The 25,380-nt window shown below is 40.4% G+C and overlaps 1 protein-coding gene across 10 annotated transcripts in view; it reads right to left on the bottom strand.

The window, feature by feature from the left end:
• Positions 1–8,390: 8,390 nt before the first annotated feature.
• The window catches only part of ELMOD1 (ELMO domain containing 1), a 42,505-nt gene continuing 25,515 nt past the window's right edge, over positions 8,391–25,380 (bottom strand). For 8 of the 10 annotated variants that reach the window (XM_080557371.1, XM_080557372.1, XM_080557369.1 and 5 more), the window contains exons 3-12: positions 25,173–25,318; positions 24,995–25,023; positions 23,668–23,765; positions 20,087–20,216; positions 17,345–17,478; positions 16,071–16,139; positions 15,759–15,782; positions 13,182–13,232; positions 11,861–11,994; positions 8,391–9,727 (exon numbers count right to left, since the gene is read on the bottom strand). In XM_080557371.1, coding sequence (XP_080413497.1) covers positions 9,555–9,727; positions 11,861–11,994; positions 13,182–13,232; positions 15,759–15,782; positions 16,071–16,139; positions 17,345–17,478; positions 20,087–20,216; positions 23,668–23,765; positions 24,995–25,023; positions 25,173–25,318 — 988 coding nt within the window. In that variant the 3' untranslated portion in view covers positions 8,391–9,554. The remainder of the gene's footprint in view (positions 9,728–11,860; positions 11,995–13,181; positions 13,233–15,758; positions 15,783–16,070; positions 16,140–17,344; positions 17,479–20,086; positions 20,217–23,667; positions 23,766–24,994; positions 25,024–25,172; positions 25,319–25,380) is intronic. The other 2 variants (XM_080557378.1, XM_080557370.1) reach the window with 1 other exon arrangement.

The raw sequence follows: 25,380 nt of genomic DNA on the forward strand, positions 1-25,380 counted from the left end.
ATGAACAAGAAGATTGAAAAATTTGTTGTTGGCATAAATGTCATGTAGTGTTGTCTCAATACCAAATGATAAGTAACAAAATGGTAGATGACATTCAAGACTGACAAACGTGAAGTAGGCCACCCAAGGAGAAAATCTCTTCAACACATAGAATTATGAGCATGGCAGATACTGGCACACAAGAAGGATCTAGGAATCACATGCACAGTGTTGGAAATACTGCAGAGAGGGGCAATAATAATGATAAAAAATACTGTGACGACTTCAGTGAGAACAAATTAGGTAGACTAGGTCTCCTTAACCTGGAGGGAAAAAAAATGACTGAAAAAAAGGGTGAGAGCAGTAACAAATAAGGCCATATGGGCTGGCTCTTTCTGAGTCCATCACATAAACAGCAAATGTGACATATAAAATGAAGAAAGGCATTTCATTGAGCAAAATTGAACTGTAAAACTTATAAGTACAAGATGTTCTGAAAGAAAACAGTACAAATATGTTTAAAAATGTTTAGACAAATCTGTGAAAGAAAAAAAAAACACACAACTATACAGAACTATTAAATATAAGGACAGACTTACTGGCTCCACAAAAAGGTTAAGCCACAGATTGCTAACACTGAGAAGGTGTGCTGAAGAGTTGCTGAAGAGTTATTTCTCCTGGTTTACCTATCATCTGGGCACGATGGGAGCTCCTCATTGCAGCAGGGTGAGGACTAGAAGCCAGAGCCCTTCCCACCACCCCAGCCACGGAGCAGGCCAGGCTTGGGGCAGCCCCAGCACAGGGCACCAAGAACCTCACTGGGGATGGGGCCACACCAAAAAGAGAAAATTGTTAAGAGGTACAACAGCCTTCAAATATGTACAACATAGCAGCAAAGAAGAAAACGATAAACTCTTTTCCATGCACAAAAAAAAAAAAGATGGGCTTGAATGTTAGCAAAGGAGATTTCCAAGCAGTTTTCTTGAAGACTAACTAATAGAGGGTATAGTTGAGTACTGTGCTACACTGTTGAGAGATGTGGGGCTACCAATATCAAAAGGCACTCTCAGAGGTTTTTAAGAGTGTGTTGGCCAAACATCCCCCTGAAATAGTTAGAGCTGTCCAAGCTTGGAAAGAGATACCATCTCTCACGGAGCTGCCACTAAAAGTAACAAAAGCTACCCTTCTCGAAGTGCTTGGAAGGTCACGGTCCCCCAGCCTGGCTCAGGAGGGTATTTTACAGTGGGGAAGAATGTTTGTAGAGTGTTGCTGCCATTTGCCTATGTGAACTAACAATGAGTGTGTGAATAGGCCAATCTGCACTTTTTAAAGTGGAATTTGGAAAGTGTTTATGTGACTAGAACAGCATTTCCCAGCATGGAAAATGCTTGCCCCAGGGAAGACAAGTGCTACAGAAGTTTTATTTCCTCCAGCCTGATGCAGCCTCCTCAGGCCTCAGTGTGTGGGAGTCTTTCTCCACAATGAAGGCAACATGGCATATTGAATGCACATCTCCCCAAACCATCCCAGCTCCCTTAAGGGACACAGCCCCGGCATGATGGCCAGAGTCTGATTTCCACCAGAAAACTCAAGTATACATAATTTGATGAATGGAGTTTTATTGGAGAGAGTTAAGAAGCACCCCAAATTCTCTTGTCCCAGCGGTCAGCTATGAGGAAAGGGCCGAAAGGAGGGTGTAGATGGTGGGATGAGGGGTGGCAGGCAGTCGGGGTCCCGTAGGGTCCCGCAGCCCCAGCAGCACAGAGCACAGATACCCGGCGCTGTCCAGGGTGCTGAGGGGCGCGGGCTGGGGCCAGGGGTGGGAGAAATGGGTGGGAGAAATGTCCCCTCTGCCTGGGGATCTGACTTTTACACTGAGGTGCCACTTAATGGTCAGATCCCAGGTGTTGTGGAATGGTGGTGTAATGGCCTTACGCAAGGCAATGTCTTCCATCTTGTATATATTGTCTATTGTCCAACATAAACTTCAGCTGTGGCAGAGAATTAGCTGTTAGAGTAGATGTGTCAAGATAGAATCATAGAATCACAGAATCATTAATGTTGGAAAAGACTTCCAGGATCATCTGGTCCAGCCATCCCCCTACCACCAATGTCACCCACTAAACCATGTCCCTAAGCACCACGTCCAACCTCTCCTTAAACACCCCCAGGGACAGTGAAGCCACCACCTCCTGTTCCAATCCTGACTGCTCTTTCTGAGAATAAATGTCTCCTAATTTCCAACCTAAACCTCCCTGGTGCAACTTGAGGCCGTTCCCTCTAGTCCTAGTAAAGATCCTACCCAAAAGTTTTACTCACCAACCACAAATCACAGCATTCATCTCTCAAAGGAAGTCCTACTTGGTTGCTGTTGTTGTTATGAGAAGGCTTTCTCATGAAAGCAAAGAAGGAGAAATTGGGAATTCAGTTCTCTCCCAGCTTCTAATGTAATTTAATCCTGGCTTATTTTCCAGTGCAACTCATTTTTCCCCAAAGTGGTAAGTAGGTGTTGTTAGTCCACCTATTGGGATTCAGTGAAACTGAATGCCCTCTGATGTGCAAAATATCACTTGCCCTGGCGGAACAAGGTTATTTGTAATCAGTCATACAACAGCATCTTGCTGAAATACATTGATATTATGTGGGCTTGTTAACAAAAAATTACTCTCTGTAAAACACAGAAATGTTTTCTACACATAATTTAATAGGAAGAAAATCAATTTATTACAGCTGCTTTGATCCTAGGAGCAGTGAGCTGTGGTATGCTGGAATTAACCCCTGGCAGAATAGAAGTCCCACTGCCTATGCAAGTAATTCACCACTCCTGGTTTCCAGCTGCCTGTGGGTATTACAGACTCTGCCCCCCCCCCCCCTTTTTTTTTTTTTAAGGCAGGAACATGGTCTTGTAAAAATTTCTGCTATGTGCTTATCAACCTCTCAGAATTTTAGGCATTTGATATTAGTGTTAAATTACTGATTACGCTTTCAATAGCATCACAGATAACCTAACCAAAACGGCATAGGCTGCATTGCCTCCCGCAGTGCTCTACCCCAAAGGCAAATCTCTCTCTGGGAGGAAGGGAGCCTCGAACTCCCATCATTCACATGTCTAAGAGCTGTCATTGCTATACCTGAAAAATAATGGAATAGAACTCTGCATAGAAGTTAATTACCATTATGTATGAGACTCATAGGCAGTGATTATAGACATCCATATAAATTTAAGGGAATCACAAAAGATACTGCTGATAGACAGTGATGTTTAATTTGCATTTATAGGTGCAAATTAAGAATGTAGAATAAAACTTTGAAATGCCAGCATCTCCCTCTATTTCTTGCTGTTCAGACAGCTCTAAAATGACTTGAACTGCTGCAGGTTCCCAAATGCCTCTCTACAGCTTTTGGATCTCTACTGGAATTAGAAAAGAGTTTAGTGTTCCAATAGCACTGATATTTCTACATGATAACAGAGTCACTGCCTGGTTTTTTGAATAGTCTCCCATGACACGAATGCTTAGTTTAGCTTTTAACACAAAAGCATTCACACCACTGATGAAGGGAGATGTTCTGACTCACTCAGTAGAGAGTTGATGTTCACAGCTTCCTTAGATATCTCTTTTCATCCAGCAAATGAGGGTAGAGCACCATGTTGGGACTGTAACTTGGCTGGGGCTCAGGGTCTCCTATTCTTTGCTTGCTGGATTTACCTCTTCTGGCCAAATTTGTAGCCAGCCTAAATCTGTGCAATTTCATTCACAGCAAGCAGACATGACTTGGACTGAGACCTGTCTCAGGCATAAAGTAAAATAAAACAAAATAAATAAAATAAAATAAAATAAATCAAATCAAAACAAAACAAAACAAAACAAAAAATAAAATAAAATAAAATAAAATAAAATAAAATAAAATAGTCTATTCTGTGAGCCAGAAGAAGCTGATTCTCCTTGGAGAGAACCTGGTGGGAGGCTGAATGTGCTTTAGGGGCAGAACAACCCCCTGAACCAAACTAGCAGCTGAGCTAGAGAAGCTCTGCTTTCCCAGTGCAGCCACATGCTTATGCCCCTTCCCCACAGGCCTCGTGGAAGGGGCAAGACAGTTGGAGGCAGCAGCCTTGAGATGCTACGAGCTAAGAGCAACCCTCCTGCCTCTGGTGTCATGGTGGCACCCTGTAAGCTGGGGCAGGGCAGGATGTGAGAAGGGGGCTTGCCAGACTGGCTGCTGTCTCCTCAGGCCTTTGCTCTTTTTCTGCTGCTTTTTGGCCACAGAGCTAGTGACACCCACATCCACCACAGAAATGCCTCTCTGCCAAAAGCGTGCAAGAAAAGGTGAAAGGAAGAGAGGCTGACAGGGCAGCGAGGGCAGAGACATGAAAAACAGAAGCAAAGTGTAAGTCCCTTGGCTTAAATTCAAACTAGTAAACCAATGCGAATAGAAAACTGGGAGAAAGCAAAGAGGAGATGATGGCTTGGTCAGATGGCTTGGGTCTTGCCAAGAGGATGCCTTCGTTGGACAAGGGCAGGTGGTGCAGGTTAAGGAGTTGAGCTGATTTACTGCTGTTGAGGACTTTTGTACTGATTTTATGGGATATACTTACTACTGATTGGCCTGTGGTGAGACGGGCACTGCACAAGCACTTTGCTGAATGGACTGAAAGGAGTCTGCTCAGAACAGAGCACATCACCAGGGAAAAGACAGAGCAGAGCACTCAGCTGCCAAATGCCCTTGACATGAATCACCACAGCCATTTTCTCAAATGTAGTCTGCCCTTAGTTTCTGAGACAGTCCTCGCCTGCCTCCCACTTTCCTAGGCATACTGCCTTGAGTCCAGTGGAGGAGTCTTTCTTTCCATGGGACTCTTCGTGGGGCTTTGCCAATGGTCTTTTTTTTTTTTTTTTCCTCCTGCTTCAACATTTTCTCCTTGGTTAATATTGTTTGCTCTGGCAATGAGTCACAGAGCCCTCTCTACTCCAGACTTTTATCCTGATGTCCTTATTACAGTTCCAAGTTGTTCACAATTTCCTATCCCCTCTCCCTTTCTTAAGCCTGATGTGACTACAAAGCTCTGTCCCGCTGTGGAGAACACTCCCATCTTGTCTTTAGACCATGACTAAGGGCTCCAACTTTGCCTCTTATCCCTTTTCTTTACATCTGGGCTATATCTACATCTTCTTAATGCTTCCTGACTCACTTCTCTAGAGAAGCACAGCCTCTCCTATTCATCCCCAGAAGTGAAACTTGCCCCCAGGTTGTCCTTGTCTTCTCAGGTCCTGGAGCAGAGTGTTGCCATGCTCAGTCCCATTCAGGACGCTGGCAGGCAGCCCATGCAGAGCTCTCTGTGGCAATTGGACCAGCCCCATGTTAATCAGACCTGCCTCTATATGAACCCCTGCTTCAACACACACTTCAGATTACATTTTCTGTCAAGGACCTTTCCAGCCAGATTGTATCCACCAGGGATGTGTCTGTCCTCAATTCTAACATGTTACAGTAGTGGGCTCTGTTGTCCATTGCTTCAGTTTTTCACAGTCATCTCCATGTCCCTTTCAACCTTGCAATTGGGAAAAAGAGGCCATAAATACAGGGCAAGCTTCCTTGTGTCCCATTCTCTAGCTCTGCTTGTGCTGCTCTGCTTTGCTGAGCTCCCAGCTGTGCTAGTAGGTGTTAACCCCAAGCTCCCCTGTCTTGCTGACCCCCCCTTGTTTCACACTGTAAGCATTTAGGGGCACAGACCACCTTTAGTTACATGGGTTTACAGTCCTCCAATACAACAGTGCCCAGGTCTAAGAATATGGCCACACAGATAAATCCTCTGCCATTCTCTATAGTTCTTTATTATCTAAGCTGCTCTACCCAGTTCTTGCTCAGAACTTTAAAGCTAAATCTCTTTTTCTAATTATAGCTCCATATAGGGAAGAACAGTTTCCTTTACTAGAATAAGTAATGACCTGATTTCTGTGCATGCTGCTCACAGGGGAACGCACAAAGCCAGTCCTACTATATTTCTACATGATCGTGTAGGAAGACTTCTGTCTAATCTTTGGCAAGTCTTATAGAAAGCCTGCACTGCTACAAACCAAGGAAAACAATGAATAATTCATTTCCTTATCTGTTTCAGGATTGTTTTCTGCAAAACATCTATTTTAATAATTTACGTGATTTTTAGCTGCACCATGCTGTAGATGCAAGTGCATAGAGGCGATACATTTTGTTTTTTGCAGCATAGCCTGGAGGATTCATTAGTGCAAAATTCCAGGTTGTATTGGACTAAAATCCAGGTGAGGACTAGGAGGTGAAAGTCAGGTCCATTAGCAAGCTACAAAGAAAACAGGACAGTTCTCTGAAAATCAAAGGTTATGACCGTCATTCTCAGAGACCTCTTCCTATGATGCCAACATGGTCATATGCTGACAATGTCAAGCTCATCAAGAGCCAACTGTAGGACAGAGGGAAATATAGAGAGTTCCCAGATGTCCCAACAGCGTTTGCCAAACACCTGAAGTTATCATTTATAAAACTGAACATGATTACCGTTACAGCCTGTAACTGACTCTGACCTCCACCAAATCTGTCCAAGTGCAAAGCTGCAGACCGAGGTTTCCTCTAGACCTCACCGATGAATGACTCTTGATTTCCAAGACCCCACTACTGGATAACTCTGCAATGCTGACTGCACTCATGGATGGATCAAAACCACAGGTCACATTATGACAAAAATGGACAGGTCAACAAATGAGATGTTAAAAGCCAGCTATAGCTCATGAAGGGCAGGATCAAGAAGGAACTGATGATACCAACTGCAAAAAGGAAAGCTGCACTTTGCTGTCACTGGATCTTTGGTTGAGTAGCAGCAGACCTGGGCTCATTAACCCGAGCATCAGCACTCTGCTCACACACCTCGTGCTCCACCTAAGAGCACTTCTTTCAGCTGCAGACAACTCGCCGCTTGCAGCAAAGTGCTTCAGCCAGCACTGCCATGCAGAGCACACACCACAAAGTGGGTACAGATGTTTATAAAGGTTGTTTTTCTGTTAATGAGGACAGCGAACTAATGCTCTTTACCCTCTACACCACAGGAAATTTTCCAGTCCAGCTTCAGTGCTGCTGCAGGAGACAGCCAGGAGAAATATTTCTTGAAGCCTCACTGCATGCGTACAATGGAATTTCTCTACTGCTATAAATATGTGTGTAGAAATAAACCAGCCTAAAACTACTCCGCTCTTAATTAAACCAAAACCTGCTCCCTGCAGTGAGTATAAACACTGAGTCTACTTTATTGAAACAACTTTCTACACTTTTTTTTTTTGGCTGTTTCTTTTATTTTCTGTTCTCTAGAGAAAGCAGCAGCCAGTTCCTCACAGGTCACAGTTTGGAGATATGAGTGGTGGAATAAATTATGATTATTTTTTTTAAAGAAAAGTCCAGCTTTTCATTCTAGATTTTCAGTTTCAGCCTGCAGCACAGCCTCTGGGAACACTCTATGCCCCAGGCTTAACAAGGACCTTAAGACTGAGGATGTCACAGGCCACAGCTAAAGCACAAGTGGGCAGTAAAATAAGCTCCACAGGAGAGCAAGCAAGAGCTCTACAGGCGAAAGAACTTCACACATAGCTTCATTAAACCCATCTCCCTGCAAGACAGGAAGAAAAAATCACCCAAAGCAGCTAGATTATAGTGACACAATCTGACACAGAGCCAGATGACATTTGCTGATTTTATTTGAAGTTGACACCCTGGGAAAAGTCATAACAACTAAGAAGATCACACCAGTAAAAAGGTAGCAGGGACCTTCACACCAGCTCCATAAACTCCCGTGCAAAAGATTAAAAATAAACCAGTGCAGACTAACATGTTGCAGAACTAATTTAAGTGAAAGAGATGGGAAAGGAAAGGTGAGTAAGATTTGAAACAGTGAAAACTGTTGTTAGAAAGTGTTATAAGCATCAAGAGCAATACCAAAACCTCCTGTTTTACGTATTATTACCATGTATTATTTACGAGCTAAACATACATACTTTTTTGTTATATTTTCATACAAAACATGCCCTGGTTAATCTCTCCAACTCTGGATTTCTGATGTCATTGGAGAAGACTAGTTATTGCAACACCCCTAGAGTTCAGTTCTCAAAGAATGCAACTTCTTAGCCCTGCAGAGAAATCCTGATCCCCACCTCACATCCGAGCTAAGAAGTTTCCCAAGAAGTGTAAACATTCCCATTGCTTTATTTATTTAGTAAGCAATGCCCCAAGCTATAACCAGGAATACTATAACGAACCTGATCCAGGTAAATTCAGACCACTCTTCAGACTAAGGAGTTATCACAAAGCTGTCACAGCCCCTTTGAACTTATCTAGTAAAGTTGCTTACATCTGTGTTACTACCCATCTTCAAAATAAGACACGTAGTGCTTCAGTTTAGAATGACATAATTTATTCATATAATTCACAAGTAGTTGGACACTACTCCGAGTTTAATCTCCATATGCAAGTGATTTACACAAACATATAATACTAAAATTGCTTGCTTAGAAGGTAAAAAATACCATGGGTATGAAATGCCATGGTAGATGCTGTTCAATATACTACACATTCTTTGTGTCAGACACTTTCACTCATTCATGTTTTTAGAAAAAAATGTGGTTTGCCATTTTTATTTTTTAAAGTAGTCTAGGAAACTTACGTGGTTTTGCTCTAAACCTTCTAGTCAATTATTTCTCCCAGTTCTTATGAACTGAATTGACAACCAACGCTACAGTTTTAGTAGTTCAAAAAATATATATTTTCATTTCTGCTCCCCTGAATTCACCAAGCATGGTGTGATCAAATCACATTGCCTTCCAACATGTGACACAGAATAGTAACCCCGGTACAGCCAAAGGAACATGCAGGAATTTATGCTTCAGCATGGTGGTGTTGGTGCCAGCAACCAGTAGTTGTGTGTTTGCACTTCACTAGGAATGTATTAGCATCACCAGATCATTTGGTATTCATATAGCTGTGGAGTCTGATTGTAATTCTGCATAAATCTCTTACTGAAACTTGTATCTCATAAGCCTCATTAATTCTGCATTAAGCATATATGGCTGTGTGGAGAAAATTGGACTTTAATGTGTTTGTCTGCATCAGATTAAGTTACACACATTATCTTCTAGACGAGGTCCAAACATATATTTTGCTTGAAATGCCAATAATCTTAAAACATACCGAGAAGTTAAAAAGCTTTCACAATACAAGATCCAGCTACTTATTCCACATATACAAAAACACAGCTAGAGAAATACATTTCAATTGTTCAATGCTGAATTATGAGGAAAGTCTAAAAAAATAGAAAAAACTCTGATACCTGGACATCTATTCAGAATGTAACACTGCATAATGCCGCAATATGAGCACCCATTTAAAATGAGAAATCCCCAAAGAGAAGCATAAGGGGATCTAGTACTTGTGACAAAAATAGATGAATACTGCACCAAAAACATGCATACAATCGCCATGGTCTTTCAGTATGCTAGTGATGGTCTAAACAGTGACCTAACACAAGAGTGAGACAGTGTTCCCAAATAAAATCAAGTGAGTAACTACATATTGATTAAACTTTCTGATGCAGCAAAATGAGGGCACAAAGCCATCTCAGGGTTCTGGAGCTGTTTCAAGATTCGCTTGTGAAATTTCTCTCTGACACGGTTGAACTCCATTATATCCAGTGGGTCCTCTTCAACCCAGAATTTGTGGAATTCATGCATTAAGTAGCCTACAAAAGAATAAAAAGAATGAGAAATACAGTAAAGATTACAAAATTAGAAAGAAACCTGCAATTAATAACTATGATGCACACAAAGAATTCTGGTCACCAAGGTCTGAGACTCCATGAAGCTATGCAGGGATAAGATTAAACCCACCTGCAAGACCCCTGCTGCAACACTATATATGACTTCTAGCGTATGAAACTAAAACAACTGGAAGTGCTTGCTGCCATAGCATTGGCATTACACATGCTGGACATTTAACAGCTGGAGATTCACTTCAGGAAGACATCTCATGCTTAGAAAAGTTTCCTTGATTTGGGAATATTTCTCCTTAACAGAATTTTAGGGAAGCTTTTTAGAAAATTCACTCAGGGGCAAACTCGAGATTTGATGAACATTGGCAGAACTTCTTCCAATAATTACAAGAAATCACTAAGCATCTTGACATATGGATGATGAGCTATTAATGTTATTTGGCCATGTTAAATGATACATGAACTAAAACATTAAACTAATGAGTAGGAGAAGATACTACTAATGATATTCCACTGGTCTTTTGTTTATATTGAAGTTCTGCCTCACTGATTTTTCCCCTCATAGAAACAGTGCTTAATATCCACTAAAAAGTGTATACTGGTAAGTAACTAACAGTTACAGCTTCCTCAGACACAACATAGTTTTACTTGTGTGTGCATGACCTTGCAGGAAAGGTTGTTTAACATTTATGTCCATGGTCCTGGAAAGACAAGCAAGGTGATACACAGAACAACTAGCTTTGGTAAGATATCCTTGCCTTACGAAGAAGCTTGATGACAAATTGTGTTTAACACACAAGCTTTTTTTTTTTATTAAGGCCTTTACCCTATTAGTTCTGTGCCACCTTAGGCTTGAAGAGGAACCAGCACTGAGAAAAACCTTACATCTAGCACCAGAACTTCAGTGAACTGGACACCACCTCTTGATCCCAGCTTCCACAGCAGATCAACCATTGAGGATGCATAACCTTTCATTCTGACACAGCAAGGCATACAAGTTATTTGTGCTTTCAAGAAGCGATGACATTTGTTGTAAAAGGGGCTTAATTGCTTTTATTCGTTTATTTCATTGTATTGTAATTAGAAATAAAAAACACATAACTCTAGCTTAAATTTCACTCTATATTTACAAAGTCACATTTTTTTCCTCTCAACCTGTTTGAGAAACTTCATTCAAGAGGTATCTTAAGCACATCTTCAAATCTTAGCAGATATTTAGGTAGATACTTATCTGTCCTTTATTTATCAAGCTGACCACTGACAAAGACAGAAGTGTAACAGCTAAACTGCTCAAGTTCCTACCAGCCAGTGTATCTAGGGCAGCAACCCAGAAGCCATCACAAGAAGGGGATCCCTGCTTCAGTATGGAATCTGCCCATGTAAGATTTTGGGTGAATGAGTCTTGAATAGCAACCTCAAATGCCTGCATTATTTAATAAAAGATGTGCAGGTCACTAATATTTGCTATTTATACGGTCAAGCAATAAAAAGTATTATAGCTGCAAAACAAAAAGTCTGCTACCTAAATAGCCAACTTGCACAGTTTTGGTGGCTTTTTTTTTTTGAATTAACATAAATAGGGAAAACAGCGCATCTTGACTTGTGTTATCAGTTCCTTGCCTACATTTCAAAAAACATTAGAAATGTAGCACCTGCTGCTGTGCCCTTCTGGCAAGGATGCACAGTAGGTCTGTGCTGTAGAAGGGATGCTCAATTACAGGGGAAAGAGATGGAAAAAGAATTAATGCTCAGGGGGGACAAGTCTACTGAAGGGTGCAGTGAGCCACTTGAATGCAGATATCTTAATACAGATGGATTTATGGGGAAAATACCTTAAGTTTCTTCTTATTATTTAAAAGCAGTTTAAGCAGGTAGGAGGGGCACTAGTTCACGCACTTTGTTTTGTTCTACTCCCTGGTTTGATGGTGGCATGCATCACAACTAAGAACTGGATTCAAGTATTCTAAAGTCAGGACAGCAAGACCAGCATGATGGTATTTGTGCTGTGTCAGCCAATTTACAGTACTCTGTTATTTGCAAGAGCAGAAAAAACAGCATTAGTAGGAGTACAATAGGAGTATTTATCCCCCCCTCATTACTTACAGAAGGTCTGCTGAAAGTGGGTGAGTGTTGGTGCCTCTGGAGCAACATTGTAGAAGTGGGTCTTCAGAGCTCCACTCACCAGCAGGTTATATGCAAGGTCTGTTATGTTAATACCCACAATAGCAAAAGAGTAGCTGTAAGAAAGAGAAACATTTGCAGAGAGCTTGTCTTCTTTCCACAGGCTGTAAGAAATTGTCACTGACATGGCAGATTAGGTGATACTGAGGTGTATTGACTCTCCCTCATCCACTTTCCAAGTGTGATGGAAAACTAGAAAAACATTTATCCTGTCTGCTTTCTACTCTCTAATGGCAGTGTTTCCCTAGTGAAACATATGGTCAGAGTGAAAACAGGAGTTTCATCACTGTGCCAGTGTTCTCAGTGGAGCAGCAGAGATTCATTCCTATGAAATGAAAACAAGCCCGGGAGTCCCTGGACTCAATTCTGATACAGGGTAAGCACTCCACACGGTGGCTGTGCCTGCAAGGTGACCTGACATTTGCTGTTTTAACCTGTCTGCCCAACTGGAATTCAGTATCCACAGTTAGAAACATAAAGGTTTATACAATTGATCCCATAATGATATTCATATGACTAAGAAGCCTGTGAAAGAGACGCAGCTGAGTCACCTCCCATTTCTTCCCAACACAGAACTAGATACACAGCCAAAATCCTAAATCAGGGCATGCTAGGAACAGAAAAGAGAATATCTAACCTATGAAACAACACCCTGTCCTGCTAAGACAGATCAGCAAGGAAAGTGTATTTAGGCACAATGGAACTCAGAAGTTAGAAGTTCTTTCTGAATTTGTAAATCTGTTGAATAAAAAGCTCAAGATTTCTGGCAATGACCACTTCACAAAAAAACACAGCAAAGCAAACTTGTTTAGTTGCAGAAACAAGTCCTTAACAGCAAGTTCCACAGTTCCACAGAACAATGAAGTACTGGCATTAAAATACTGCATTACAGATTCTCAGTTACACTCAGTTATACTTTCTTGAAAGCAGATCAGAACCTGCCTCTGACAGAGACAGGTGAGACTCACTCATATTATGCATTAAGAAGAATTAAACAGATATTTATAACTGCACTATTCATAGCACACGCAAGAAAGCCTTTTCTTTGTTACAAGATTCCACCCTCTACCCCCAATTCTTACTTCAAAGTAGGTTAATCTTCGATCAAAACGAAGATATGGTTAAGACAATACATGTTAGTATGTACACTGAAAAAAATCCTTAAAGAAGTAACCAAGCAATACTCTGTTCCCTTCAAATATGCAGCATCAGTATTAACTGTTGTGTTCTGGCAAAAACTTACCCAATTGCCTTATCAAACTTTTTCTTCTCCCATTCAGCTTTGCTGAATTGGCTGGAAAAAATAAAATGCAGATATTAACATGAATTGCTAGTTGACATATATTTCCTTCTGATTTCTTTGTTATTACAACATTAAATAAATAAACTGTATTTTACTTCTATTGATAGGGCTAATCCTCTTTAACTCTGCTTCTGACTGAATAGGTATAGGGAGACTGGAAATAGCTAGAAATAGCTAACTTGGTTTATGGCATCACTGGTAAGCTTGGTAATGATGACCAAAGTACGTACCTACATCACTGCTCTCAGTAAAAGCCAGTTATTTTCTATATTGGCCATAAAAACAATCCACCTCAATTAATTTTGAGCTGCACAAAAACCAGAAGATACCACATTTCTTTCAACAAATGGACGATGATTTTAGCCTTCATTTTCTCAAAGACGTACATGACATTCATCACTGGAGATGCGATCCACTTGAGGAGGCAAACACAACCTTTCTATTGCAGGAGTATTTTTCATGTCCAACCAAATTAGAAGTCATTCAACAGCCAAAATTAAGGAATTGAATTTCTTGTTGTTAAGCACAATAATGCAAATGTTTTCAAGAATACAGAAGATCCCTTCCCATAAAACAGAACTGGAAAGGGAAGCATTTAAATTAAATTTGTTCATTTGTTTAATGTTCAACATTAAAAAAAAGCTGCATGATGCAACTATCAGCAGCTGATATTCCACTAACCAGGTTTTACCTGCATCTACTCAGTGTAAATTTAGAAGAAATCATTGCCTGCATTTATCACCAGCTACAAGCAGGCAAGGGACTGACCCTCACCAGTGCGCTATGGTTTAGAGTCTGGTGGGAGTTTTACCTTACCTTACCGTAAGGCAGCTCTGAGATTGCAGGCTTTAGATCCCAAATTATAGACACCTAAGTGTGCAAGTGTCCTTCTTGGACTATACTTGAATTACAGTAAGCTTATATTATACTAAAAACCATGCCCTGAACTTCAGGCAAGTAAAATATTTAAGAATTATTGCCTTTAAGTATTAAAGTTGCTGAGAGTTTCACACCCACCCTGACCTGTTACCGGGTGACATACGTTGGAACAAAATTTTGCATCTTATGTGGTTTGGTGTGCAGGATTACACCAGTCTATGCTTATTGTCTAAAAACTTAGTCGTTTTTGTAGGTTGTGGCATAACATCTATTAAAAAACCCCAAGCAAGTGTTGAATAATAAAAGGTGGTACTCTTAGGATATGGACAAGCAATGCAGTTCAACAAAAATAGAAGCTACATTGATCATTATCACATCAGAAACCAGCACTGCTGCTAAGCAACCACACCAGGAAAACACCACAGGCACCAGGAGCAGCATCTGTCTTCTAGCAAATGCTCTTTCAAGGGGTAAAAATCGCACATGCTCACACAGAACTGCAAGATGGTCCTTGGAAATCACACACAGAAGTGGAGAACACTGATGGGATTCTCAGCCCTGACAGCAAATATTCAGCATCCGTGCAGTATTGTTTCATTTCCTATGTAATCTTCTGTTCAGTTAAAATTCTTGGCTATTTTCTATAATACTGTTTAAGCATTGTGACAAAGCCTTTTTATCAAGGCACATTAATTAAAAGCATCCATTGGCAGCACAATACAGAAAGGGAAGACCAGACCTAGGGGGATACTGTAGTGAGAAAGTAAGTGTGAATATATAGAAAGAAATGCCAGACAAACTAAATTTGAGCATTTAAGTCAAAGATCAAAGTCTATCGCACTTCCATTCCCCTCAACCCTCCAAGCACTTTTTGTCACAGAATTACCATTGCTAACTCAACCACAAAACACTGGGGAGATCAAAAGCTATACAGGATTCAGATGCAAACACCCCTGCTATGGGGGTATCTAGCACTACTGGCAGAAGAAGAGGGGGGAAAAAAATAAAAGATGTATTTTGAGACAACTGATTCCTGTGGAACTAGCTAAGAGACACCCATTCCCCCAGCAATTACGGAATAAGTCTCCTCATGAATTGTTGTTCACAATACGAGGTTTTCGGCACATGAAGGTACCTGATCTCTCAGAAGTCAGGATATTGGACTAGCCAGATCAGACCAATCATTAGTCAAGGTAGTCAAAGTATGTGAATAATAAAGTGGATTTTCAGCTATGCTAACAAACTCTTGGCATAGAGTGTTTTGGATTATAAAGCCAGTCACAGCTGCTGTGACCATATTTGCACTGCTGAGACACCCTCCCAAAAGTCACCCCAAAACTGTTGGATTTGTTGGTTAAATTTGTTACTAAATAGATCTTAAAATAAAAAAATGAAGTAGCGCTTTAGCTACAGCAAGCAAGGTTGATCTTATTCTTTATATATTTATTAGCATATTCAGATGTACCCAGCTGTGCACCATCAGCTTAAGTTGAAATTAACACTGCAGCGTTTAGAGAAAGGAATAGGGATCTCTGTGTTGCATTAACGATTTTCAGCTTATAACACACCAAATTGCAGCATGGTTTGATCATTATTTACATGTAGAATCTTATAAAACCAAGAGAAAGAAAAAAATACCTTAGTTCCTTCTTAGAGACTTCCCTTCATTATGAAAAGAAAAAAGAATTAAAACAAAGGTAAATAAAAACATAAAATCAATTGAAATCAGAAATTAAGTGAAAACATTTAACGCTAAGTTTCTCTATTTCTAAGATTCAGTATACAAGTTTTCCTCTTAAATTTGATCAATTTTCAAGATCAGCACTTGAAAACAGATAGCATGTGGCAATACTCACACATGTCCAACAAAAGGAAAACACGGTCCCCTTCCCAAAACAACAGCCAGTACAGTACTCTCTCAGATTATTCATTTCTAGGCTAAAGCATTACCTGTATTTAGGCTGAAGAGAATCAGAAAGAACTTGCTGGGCTACCTCAGTGTCCCATTCAGCAAAATACCTGAAGAGATACGTTTAGGTTAAATTGTTAAAACTTGCTTTGCCTTTTTTTTTTTGTTAAGTCACAAGCTGTCCATACATGCCCATGCCAGGCCCTTTAAATATCACTACATGCACTATGCAGTATTAATAGCTTTAACATGTTGAATTCATTCAGCTACCACTCAGACCCCCAAAGAGAAAGATAAAAGCAGCCTGAAATGACAAGTGCAATCCCATAAGCTGCTAGTGAGCGTGGGTTACCAGGCTCGCCTTTCTGCCCATCCTACAAAAGATCTATTGCTTATTACTAGTGCATGTTGACTGCAGAGCTGAAGATAAAGCAGATCAGGCTCCTTGATCCGGCAGATTCACTAAGCAAGATAAAAGTCAACACAGGAGACTGTGACGTGAAATACGTGGTAGGAAGTCCAGTGGAAGTTCAGAGCAGACTCTAGAGTCCAGATCCTTCACTGGTCTTGGCTAGAGATGACATACAGTCATTTATTTTTATTTTTTTTTAATGTCCCTCAACATAGAAAAACAAAGTATTTATTCCCCCCTCCATCCCAGGGAGAGGTTATTTTTAGCAAAATAAATCTTGTATCTATTACCTGCAGCAGATACAAGGGCTGGTGGAAATAACAGGGACCAATCAATTCCTAAATTGCTAGCCCCAGATGATACCAAACACCTGGCCTGCACAAGGCAGAGGGAATATTTACGTAAACCTCACTGCTTAATATTGGGTATAGAAAAATTTAAAAAGCAGTCCAACTACAGAAGTCTGCCATCAGTGGCCAGACTTCAAGTGTTTTACTTAAGAATTCAGTATAAAAATTCCAAAACAAGAAAGATGAGCAGTAACATAACCCTCCCACCTCCCAGGGCATTCTGTTTAAAGAGATCCTCCAGATATTGGTGAAAATATATTTTACAGTTTCTCTCCTGGGGGAAGAGTGTTAACTTACTGTATTACAGGGAGGGGAAAAAAAAAACAGTTAGCAAGCAATATAACCTTGTTGAATGAGGAATACTAAGAGAAAAGACCCCCCCCCCAAAAAAAAAAAAAACTGGGAAAGAAAATAAGTTCTTTCAGTTTTTGATATGGAGTCCCTAACGCTTTTCAAAGTTATTCCCACAGACTTGCTAAAAAAACCCTGCATATTATGCTGCTTTTCAAAACTTTGGATACACATAAATACATCTCTAAAGGAGCATACTTACACCAAGTTATATAATCCCAGCAGACCCATCCCTCTGAAGTCTGTTTTAGGATCATCACCTTGGAAACCAATTTCACACCACTGCTTCGAAATCCGAGCTTTCAGTGGCGAATTGGGCTTCAAGCATTTCCACAGCTAGGAAGATCACAGGTAGAATATAATTAAGCCTCAACACATTGGCATGACTTTTTCTTCTCTTTAAAGCAAGGTAAAATCTCGTGTAACAGATCTGTATTGCTATTCCAGCAACCAGAGCAGAAGAACAAATGAAATTCCTGGGGGTGAAGAAGGTTGCAGGGGGGAACCAAACCACTCAAGTTTTGCAGCCATTTCAGCCCTAGAAGGTCCTTCTGACCTTATCTGCAAGCGCAGCAACATCTCGCACAAGGACTTATTTTGTTCGTGCTTTGTGTATCAAACTAGAGCCTGCCTCCATAAGCACCGAGATAGGAACGGGCTGAAAGTTGGTTGTAAATCACTGGCAGAGAGGAAGGCAATCAGCCCTCAGGTCCCTAAGGCTCCACAGCAATCTTTTCTCCAGCATCTTTTGCAAGTCTCCAGAAGGGTAATAAATCGAGGGTGCTGGCTTGGCTACCACAGAGCTGAAAAGCAAATTGAAGAATACAGAAAGAAAAAAAGCCATACAAGAACAGCTCTTTCCACCTTCGTATTTAACTAAGGGGTGAATCATTCATTGATCTCACAAAAAAAATAAATAAAAAGGAAAAAGTGATTTAACAAGCCAGATCCTCAGCTAGAATAAATCTACTTAGCTGTGCTGGCCCAGTGACTTAGTGCCTAAATATCACGTTGCTAGGCACCTAAAAGCAGCCTAAATTGACATCTGACAAATACATACTTTTCTGCACATCTATGTGCCATATTGCAAACCTATGCTTTCCAGAGTGTATTGAGAAATCAGCTGTTACCCATAAACCATAAGCTGGTGAATATGGCCTCAAGACACACTTAGATAAAAGATAAAGCCTACCCAATGGAAAGAGGAGTATGCACGTTTCTCAAGTAATCCACACAGAAGGTGTATTAATTTTTAGCAATTCAGACTGCATTTAAAGTTCAGTACCTTTGGAAAGTTAAAACTTTTAATGATTTCACTTTGCCACGACTACATAAAGCATCATGCAGTGTTTAAATAATATTTAGTGTCTTCCCTGTTCATCCATCGACACTAAACACAGTATTATTTATTAGTTCAATCACATTAAGTTAATCTTCCTCTCATTCATAAATTGCCCTCCTGGTAAACATGAATAAACGATAGGCATTAGGAACTTGAATTACCCATTGCAGAGACCACTTAGCAAAATACCTAGAAGCAAAGAAAATCTACTGGCTTATTCTTCCCTAGTGTGGACTGGAAGCTGAATTAAACCATTGAACATCTTTCTATTTGACATGACAATTAATTTACAGCAGGCTTTTTGCTTTTGCAAGTGCTATTGCACAGGTTACGCAGAAGACAGATGGAGACACTGATACTTCTTTCAGCATTAGGAATTTTACAGTGTAAGCTGCACTGTTTAACTTCCCTTCTGACAAATGCTCAGGTTCTACTCTGCTTTTGTCTTTAAATGTTACGTGACTACACATCACAGCTACCATTTTCAGGAGCAGCTAAGAACCAGGTCCCCAAATGCCAGGTGGCAAGAAAAGAGCCAGCTCCTCAGTGCTCCTCACCCATGATCACCTCACACCCTACTTCTTGCACACTGGGCAATGCAGGTGCACAATGCGTTTAGGAATATTTTCCTGGAGCAGGGGCAGAGTCAAAGGAACTGCTTAAAGTTTTCAGTACTTAAACTTACTTTATTTAAAAACAGTAAAAACAGATTTCAGTACTTTTATTTAAGAACAAAACCTGATTTATTTTTTATTTTAAGACCTCTGAAATTTCTGTAAGAAAGCATTTTCTTTCTGTACAAGTTAACGTATTCACTATTCTTGCCGTTTCTCTGAAGCATCTTGCACTAGCTATGATCAGAAGTAGGATCAGAAGAATCAGAAGAAATACTGGGACTTGCTATTCGACTATATTCCGTCCTCTTTATTCTCTCCTCAGTTTCCTTCCAATATAAAAAAGCTCTCTAGCTCTCTCCCTGCTTGCAGCTTCAAGACCATCTTCTTCAAAAAACACTTATCTAGTGCTGTGCAAGGTTTTCCTTAAAGCATGAAGTAAAACCCAATTGGTATGGTTTTCATTGTTGTTCATGTATTATCTAAAGAATAGTCTAGTTTTCTTTTCATTTGAAAATACATTCAGTAAATGTAAATGTGCACATTATTTCCCACCCTGCCCTACACTGTGAAAGCTAGAGGCTTATCGCTGGGATATATGAACAATGTCTTTAAAAACACAAGAAACTGAGGAGAAAAAAAAGGTTTATTCTCATTATGAGAACTTGAAGAAAGGTGTACTGAAGTAGGACATGCTGCTGTTTTTTTCCAGAGCTCAGCACTGAGCTGTTACCTGCAGTAAGAGCTGTATATTCAGTACCTAGACACAGTTCAGCCAAGTGACACGTGCTCATCATCAGGGAACAAGCTGCTTGCCTGGCAAGCATTACACCCAGACTAGATGAGCATGCTGTACGGTCTAATCTCAAAGCAGGTACATGATGAAGGGACGTGATAGTATCTCCCAATGTCTTAAGAGGTTTATAAACTAGCCCTTTGGAGTTGGCATGAATAAAGGATGCCTTATCGGTGTCTCTTAAGCACATACCTTCAGGAGCATTTCCTCATGTTGCGGGTTCTCCGAATCGTACGGCTCTCGGCGCAGCTTTTCAACCTCTACAACCAGATTCCTGTACCCGACGATCTGCAGCAGGCAGGCTTGAAGAGATACTCCCAGCCTGGGGGTGGAAGACAAATGTAATCCAACTAAGTCATGTGTAGCCATGCCACAGCACTACAGCATACATACCCGTTTAATAACCTGTTTAACGTTACATCAATGAATTTCAATCCAACATTTTATTTACTGTTAAAGACTTTCCAGGAGATCAGTATTATATTAAATAAGGCCTTGTGAAAGGCATAGTCTTATTTAGTGCCCTACTTTGATTAAAAAGCAAATAAAAATGGATTTTTAAACTTGAAATGGTGAATTTTTCCATAGGAAAGTCTCATAAGCATACACAGCAGCTTTCAAAGCCTATTACAATCACATCACTGAATCTTCCCCCTCATTCAAATGGCAGCTTCCTAAACAATGCCCTGAAACCAGAGAAGTGAACTTAAAAAGGAAGGGGGGAACTCAGCAAAAAGCTAAAAACATGCATTTTATTTCCATGCCACCATAGCCTGCATAAAGAAGATTAAAAAAAATGAAGTAACAGTTCAAAGATCTGCCTCTAGGTAGACTTTTTTTGTTGGACTCATGTTAAGAATCACAATAATGGTTCTTTTCATTATTATGCAGATCAACTTGATGCATCCTTAAAAAAAAAAGCCAAACTTGGCTTTGAAGGTTTTAAATTACAGTTATTTAATTCAGTTTTAGGTTAATTTTTTTTATAATAAAATAAAAGTCATAAGCATGGCAGTTTTATATTTCATTTGAATATTTGATTATATATAGGAATATGACCTTGATTTTAAAACTTATTTTAAATAAAGGCTAAAATGATCTGAATGCCTAGTATGAATTTGGACCACAGTTAGATCTATATCCTCACTGCTCAGTGGAGCACGGGCTGTGCTGATATCAAGCTGCACAGATTCTTTATCTGCCCTATCTGGTACTCCGAAATACTTTGTTTATTCCATAATACTGTTAAATTTTCCTTAGCAGAAGGATTTTCACCGCTTATCTTTTGAGATTAATCCACAGAATAAGAGAGATGTCATCATTAGGCCATTTCTCTTGCCACAACTGCGTGCTACTTCTGTCTGTAACCCTTTTTGAATAACCTAAGCAGCATTTCCCCCCTTTGGTGTTTAGTTTTCGCATGCTTCACTTGCTATACCCTACAGTATTATAGAAAGGCTGCATTTCAAAGAAAGCTGAGAAGCCTGACAGAATTGCCATAGTGCATCACTAAGGCACAGCCATCATGTTTTTAACTACTCAGTAACCTCACAGTAGTTCAGAGCAAAACACCACAAGCAGTGGAAAAGCAGAGCAATTTTATATATTAAAATGTTATTTTTAAGTTCCAAGCTGAACACCATATACTAAGCAAGCAGTATTTGAACTTGCTATTTAAAGCCAGTCAAGTACTCTGCAATGTTGTTCATGGAGGAAGGGGAATTTCTTCATGGAGGAGGGATTTCTTCGTTTTTTTCACGGAGGGAGAGGGAGCTTTCCTCCTTGCCCCAGCAGCACTGAGCAGAGGATGCAGATGAGCTGCTGATGCCTCACCCCTCCTCCTGCCATCCCTGTGCTGGTGGTGGTGGTTCTCAGAGTGCAGGAGTGACCTGCTCACGCTCCCACCCCGTGTGGAGCCTCAAACTGGGAGTGTTTCACAGGCTGCTCCTGTAGTTGGTGCAGATCGCATGGGTCACCACCTGGTTATTCAACCTACCCGCTTCCACCACCGGATATACACACTTATCTCAAAGGCACTGACAAAGGGACACTACTCTGGGCCGCCTCCTCTTCAGATCACAGCAGCCCATTGCTGTCAAGAACAGCTCGGAGCAAACATCCCTGGGATGCTAGCTCAGCTCTGCAAAGACGCTACATGGACAAAACTGACTGCACACAGATTTGTGCAAACACACAGCATGACACGTCCCTGTGTCCTTACCCAAGGAGATTTTAAGTGTCTGCTACACAAGGGAAGGTCAGAGCTTCCCAACAAGACAGTTTGGATGCAGGTTTTTTGATGTTTGAGAACAGGCAAACCAATGGATTTTCCTTAATCCTGCCTAAAGAAATAGCTGACCTGCTTTTGCTGAAGTTTCTCCAGAAGAGTTTAGCATAAAGTAAGTGCCTTGCATATAAAGCTGCAGTCCAGATTGCTGCAATTTAGTAGAACTGTAATTAACGTAAAGTAGGGAGCAATTTAGTGGCAGGGTTTGTCTTCATTCATGTGGCACTACCTCGCACTTCCCAGCCCCACATTCCTCACTGTTTTGAATAGATCTCAGCAAACTAAGGGGGGATGCCATGGAGTCAGGCATGGGAATTAAAGACTCAGTCCTGTAAAACACCCAGCACATAATTTCTTGTCCAAAAACAATTAAGCATTTGTTCTGCGCTTAGTATATGAACTACACCTGGGTTAAATGAAAAATATTAAGTTTTGCTTTCTTATATGAGGACCAGAACACTCAAATGTAACCTAGTTCAGGGGCAGGATTCAGGCAAGCACCATTCATTTGCATCCCTCCTCTCCCTCTCTCCCGAAAGACAGCTTTTACTCAGAGGCCAAAGGCAAAGCCACAAGAAGAATCAGATGATCTCTGGTGTCACACAAATATTATTTTAATGAATTCCCTGCTTCTTCTTGGCATTATTCCACCCTGTTACCCAAGTGTCCAGTGTTGACAAGTGAGTACTTCAATTAGCCCAACTGCTAATGCTGCGGTTACTAATGTCTACAGGTCAGGCTCTGAGCTATGCACGTTTATATTCTGCATTTTTTCCTGGTATGTCACCCTCACTAATTTTTCACCGCTGTTTTTTTTTCCTCTGCATTTCAGCTATCAGTGTCCTCTGCAACACTGAGTATCTAAGCTGTGGCACCCTCCTCCTTTGCCCACTGATACACAATATTTATACCAATAACAGAAGTGTTACTACATACTCCTGAAATACCTGGCTTTAGATTTAGTGGTTTGTTGTTAGTCTCTTCTTACCACTAAGATCTTGGAGCATTAAAAAACTGTGTTGCGTTGTTAAACCTTGTGTTTGAATAACTCAAAGCAGCTTTAAGACAGAAACAATACAATGGTTTGCCCGTTATGACAGACCAACTTCTTCCCTGCCCAAAAGGCTACCTACAGCCTTGCTAAGAAGCCATCACTGTCACTTCCATGACCACCTGCCTTGGCACTATTTTATCCCTGGGGAAGTGGTCCCCATAAATCAATGCATCAACAATGTACTAAGTATGATTCAGGAAGCAGCTAGACAAAGAAACTCAGGACTTGCCTATTACAGTCCCCACAAAAGATAGTTCATTTTTCCATCAGTTTTTTGACAGCAAAGCTTAAGCTGCAGCTTACACTGAGAAACAAAATTCATCTTCAGATTGTGTACCAAAATAGCTATGAAAAAACAGCTGTCCACGGACTTCGGTACTGAAAAGAAATCAATAATTCCCTGTTTATTTCATAAGGAAGTCATGAACTTACTGTGGATTTATATCTGGGTTAATCTTTTTCAGCTCCATGATGTCATCTATAGTTTTTTCAATAGCATCAGGGTGAACACTTACTGAAGTTTGCAGACGCTAAAAAGAGGTTTTAAAACACATTAATTCTTATGGAAGCTATTGTTCAATGGAAGTTAACAACGGTAAATTTAATACCCAAAAGCTTCTAGCTTAAGAGCCAGAAGAGCCAACTCTATATGCACACCTTTTCAGCGTACTCAACCCTAATGACTAGCTTCAGAGCACCATCCCCACATGAAAACTTGAGCTGCTTCTCCATGCCCTTGGAGCCAGTCAACATGTCTGCAACGGCTGCTAGTGAAGATGATCTGTGTTGAGGCTTTCAGCTGAGAAGCAGCTTCAAGCCACCCACCTAATTACTGTGGGATTGCTACCCTTCATTTTGACACCCCCCTCTCCCAACATATTGCAGTAACACAAACACATTTTTTCTTCCTCTTGCACATCATTGCCTTGAAGATACCTCCAAAAGTTCAATTTAAAAAAAAAAATAATCAACATGCCTTCCAAAAAATTAAGGAAAAATTTTCTGGTGCTCTGTCTTAAAATTACATAAATTTATACTGCATCTAAGCAATTTTCTTATATAAGAATCGGCCTTTTTTATTGTGCTAAAAGTACATTTGGAAGTGCCATGCCAAACTATAAGCTACGTGACACCATTCTCATTAGTTTTGAGGTAAGCTTTTCAACAGCACTGGTTCTCATACCAAGGAAAAATGAATGGTTGAGTAATCTTAATGCACACACAAATGCTTTTTTCAGATGAGTGAGAAGCATTTATATTATCACAACCAGTGCTATAGCGAAAGGATGAATTGAAAGTCTTCTCCATAGTGTATTTAAAAAGAAAGCAGAGATCTAAGTTGTCTTTGCAATCTAAGTAATGCTGACTTCAATCTCTTTTATCCTTGCTTTAAAGGCAAAGAAACAAAAAGTTGTTAAGTCTGTAAGTGACTGACTGCAGATTACAGAAGTTTTGGATAGGATGAGGAATCCACCTAAGAAATCCTAAATTACAAAACATCACCCTTATCTCTTCCATGGCCTGTTGCTCCCTTGATTCCAATAGCGCCAGCACCACATTGTGCTGTCCCTGGAGCACAGGACACTCCCCCCAGCTTTGGGAAACCACCTGCCGTGATGGTCACAGCATCTCCTCACTAGGAGATGCTTTTAATGTGAGACCATATCAGCTTCTAAAGTGATTTTGTGGGGTGAGTAAACAGCTGACTGAACAAGCTACTGGATACAACAGGAAAGTTGAACTGAGATCTTTCACTCACCTTACTTTTTGAACCTTTCAGTGACGCCTCTGTAAGAGAACAGTATTTGAAAGCAGAGTGTCAGACAATTTTAAATGAATCCAATATAAATTTAGCTTATTATTATTTCTTAAAGTCATGCTATTTTTAGCACATGCAGAAAGGTACACAGGCATGCAGAACTAAGTTCTTCAGTTACCTATTTTCATAGTTCTGGCAGCTCCAGGCTTTGTATTGTAACAGATCCTTTGCAACTCACATCGCCCTGTTAGTTTCCTCACCACAAATTTCAGGCAGCGCCACAAGAACTTGCAGTAGAAATACAGGCATACCTGGATAAACATCCTGTCAAAAAAAAAAAAAGCCTGATAATAAGACTTGAGCAGATTTTGTTTAGACAAGACACC

Source organism: Anser brachyrhynchus, assembly GCF_964034855.1.
Source record: "Anser brachyrhynchus genome assembly, chromosome: 1".
Lineage (NCBI taxonomy): Eukaryota > Metazoa > Chordata > Aves > Anseriformes > Anatidae > Anser > Anser brachyrhynchus.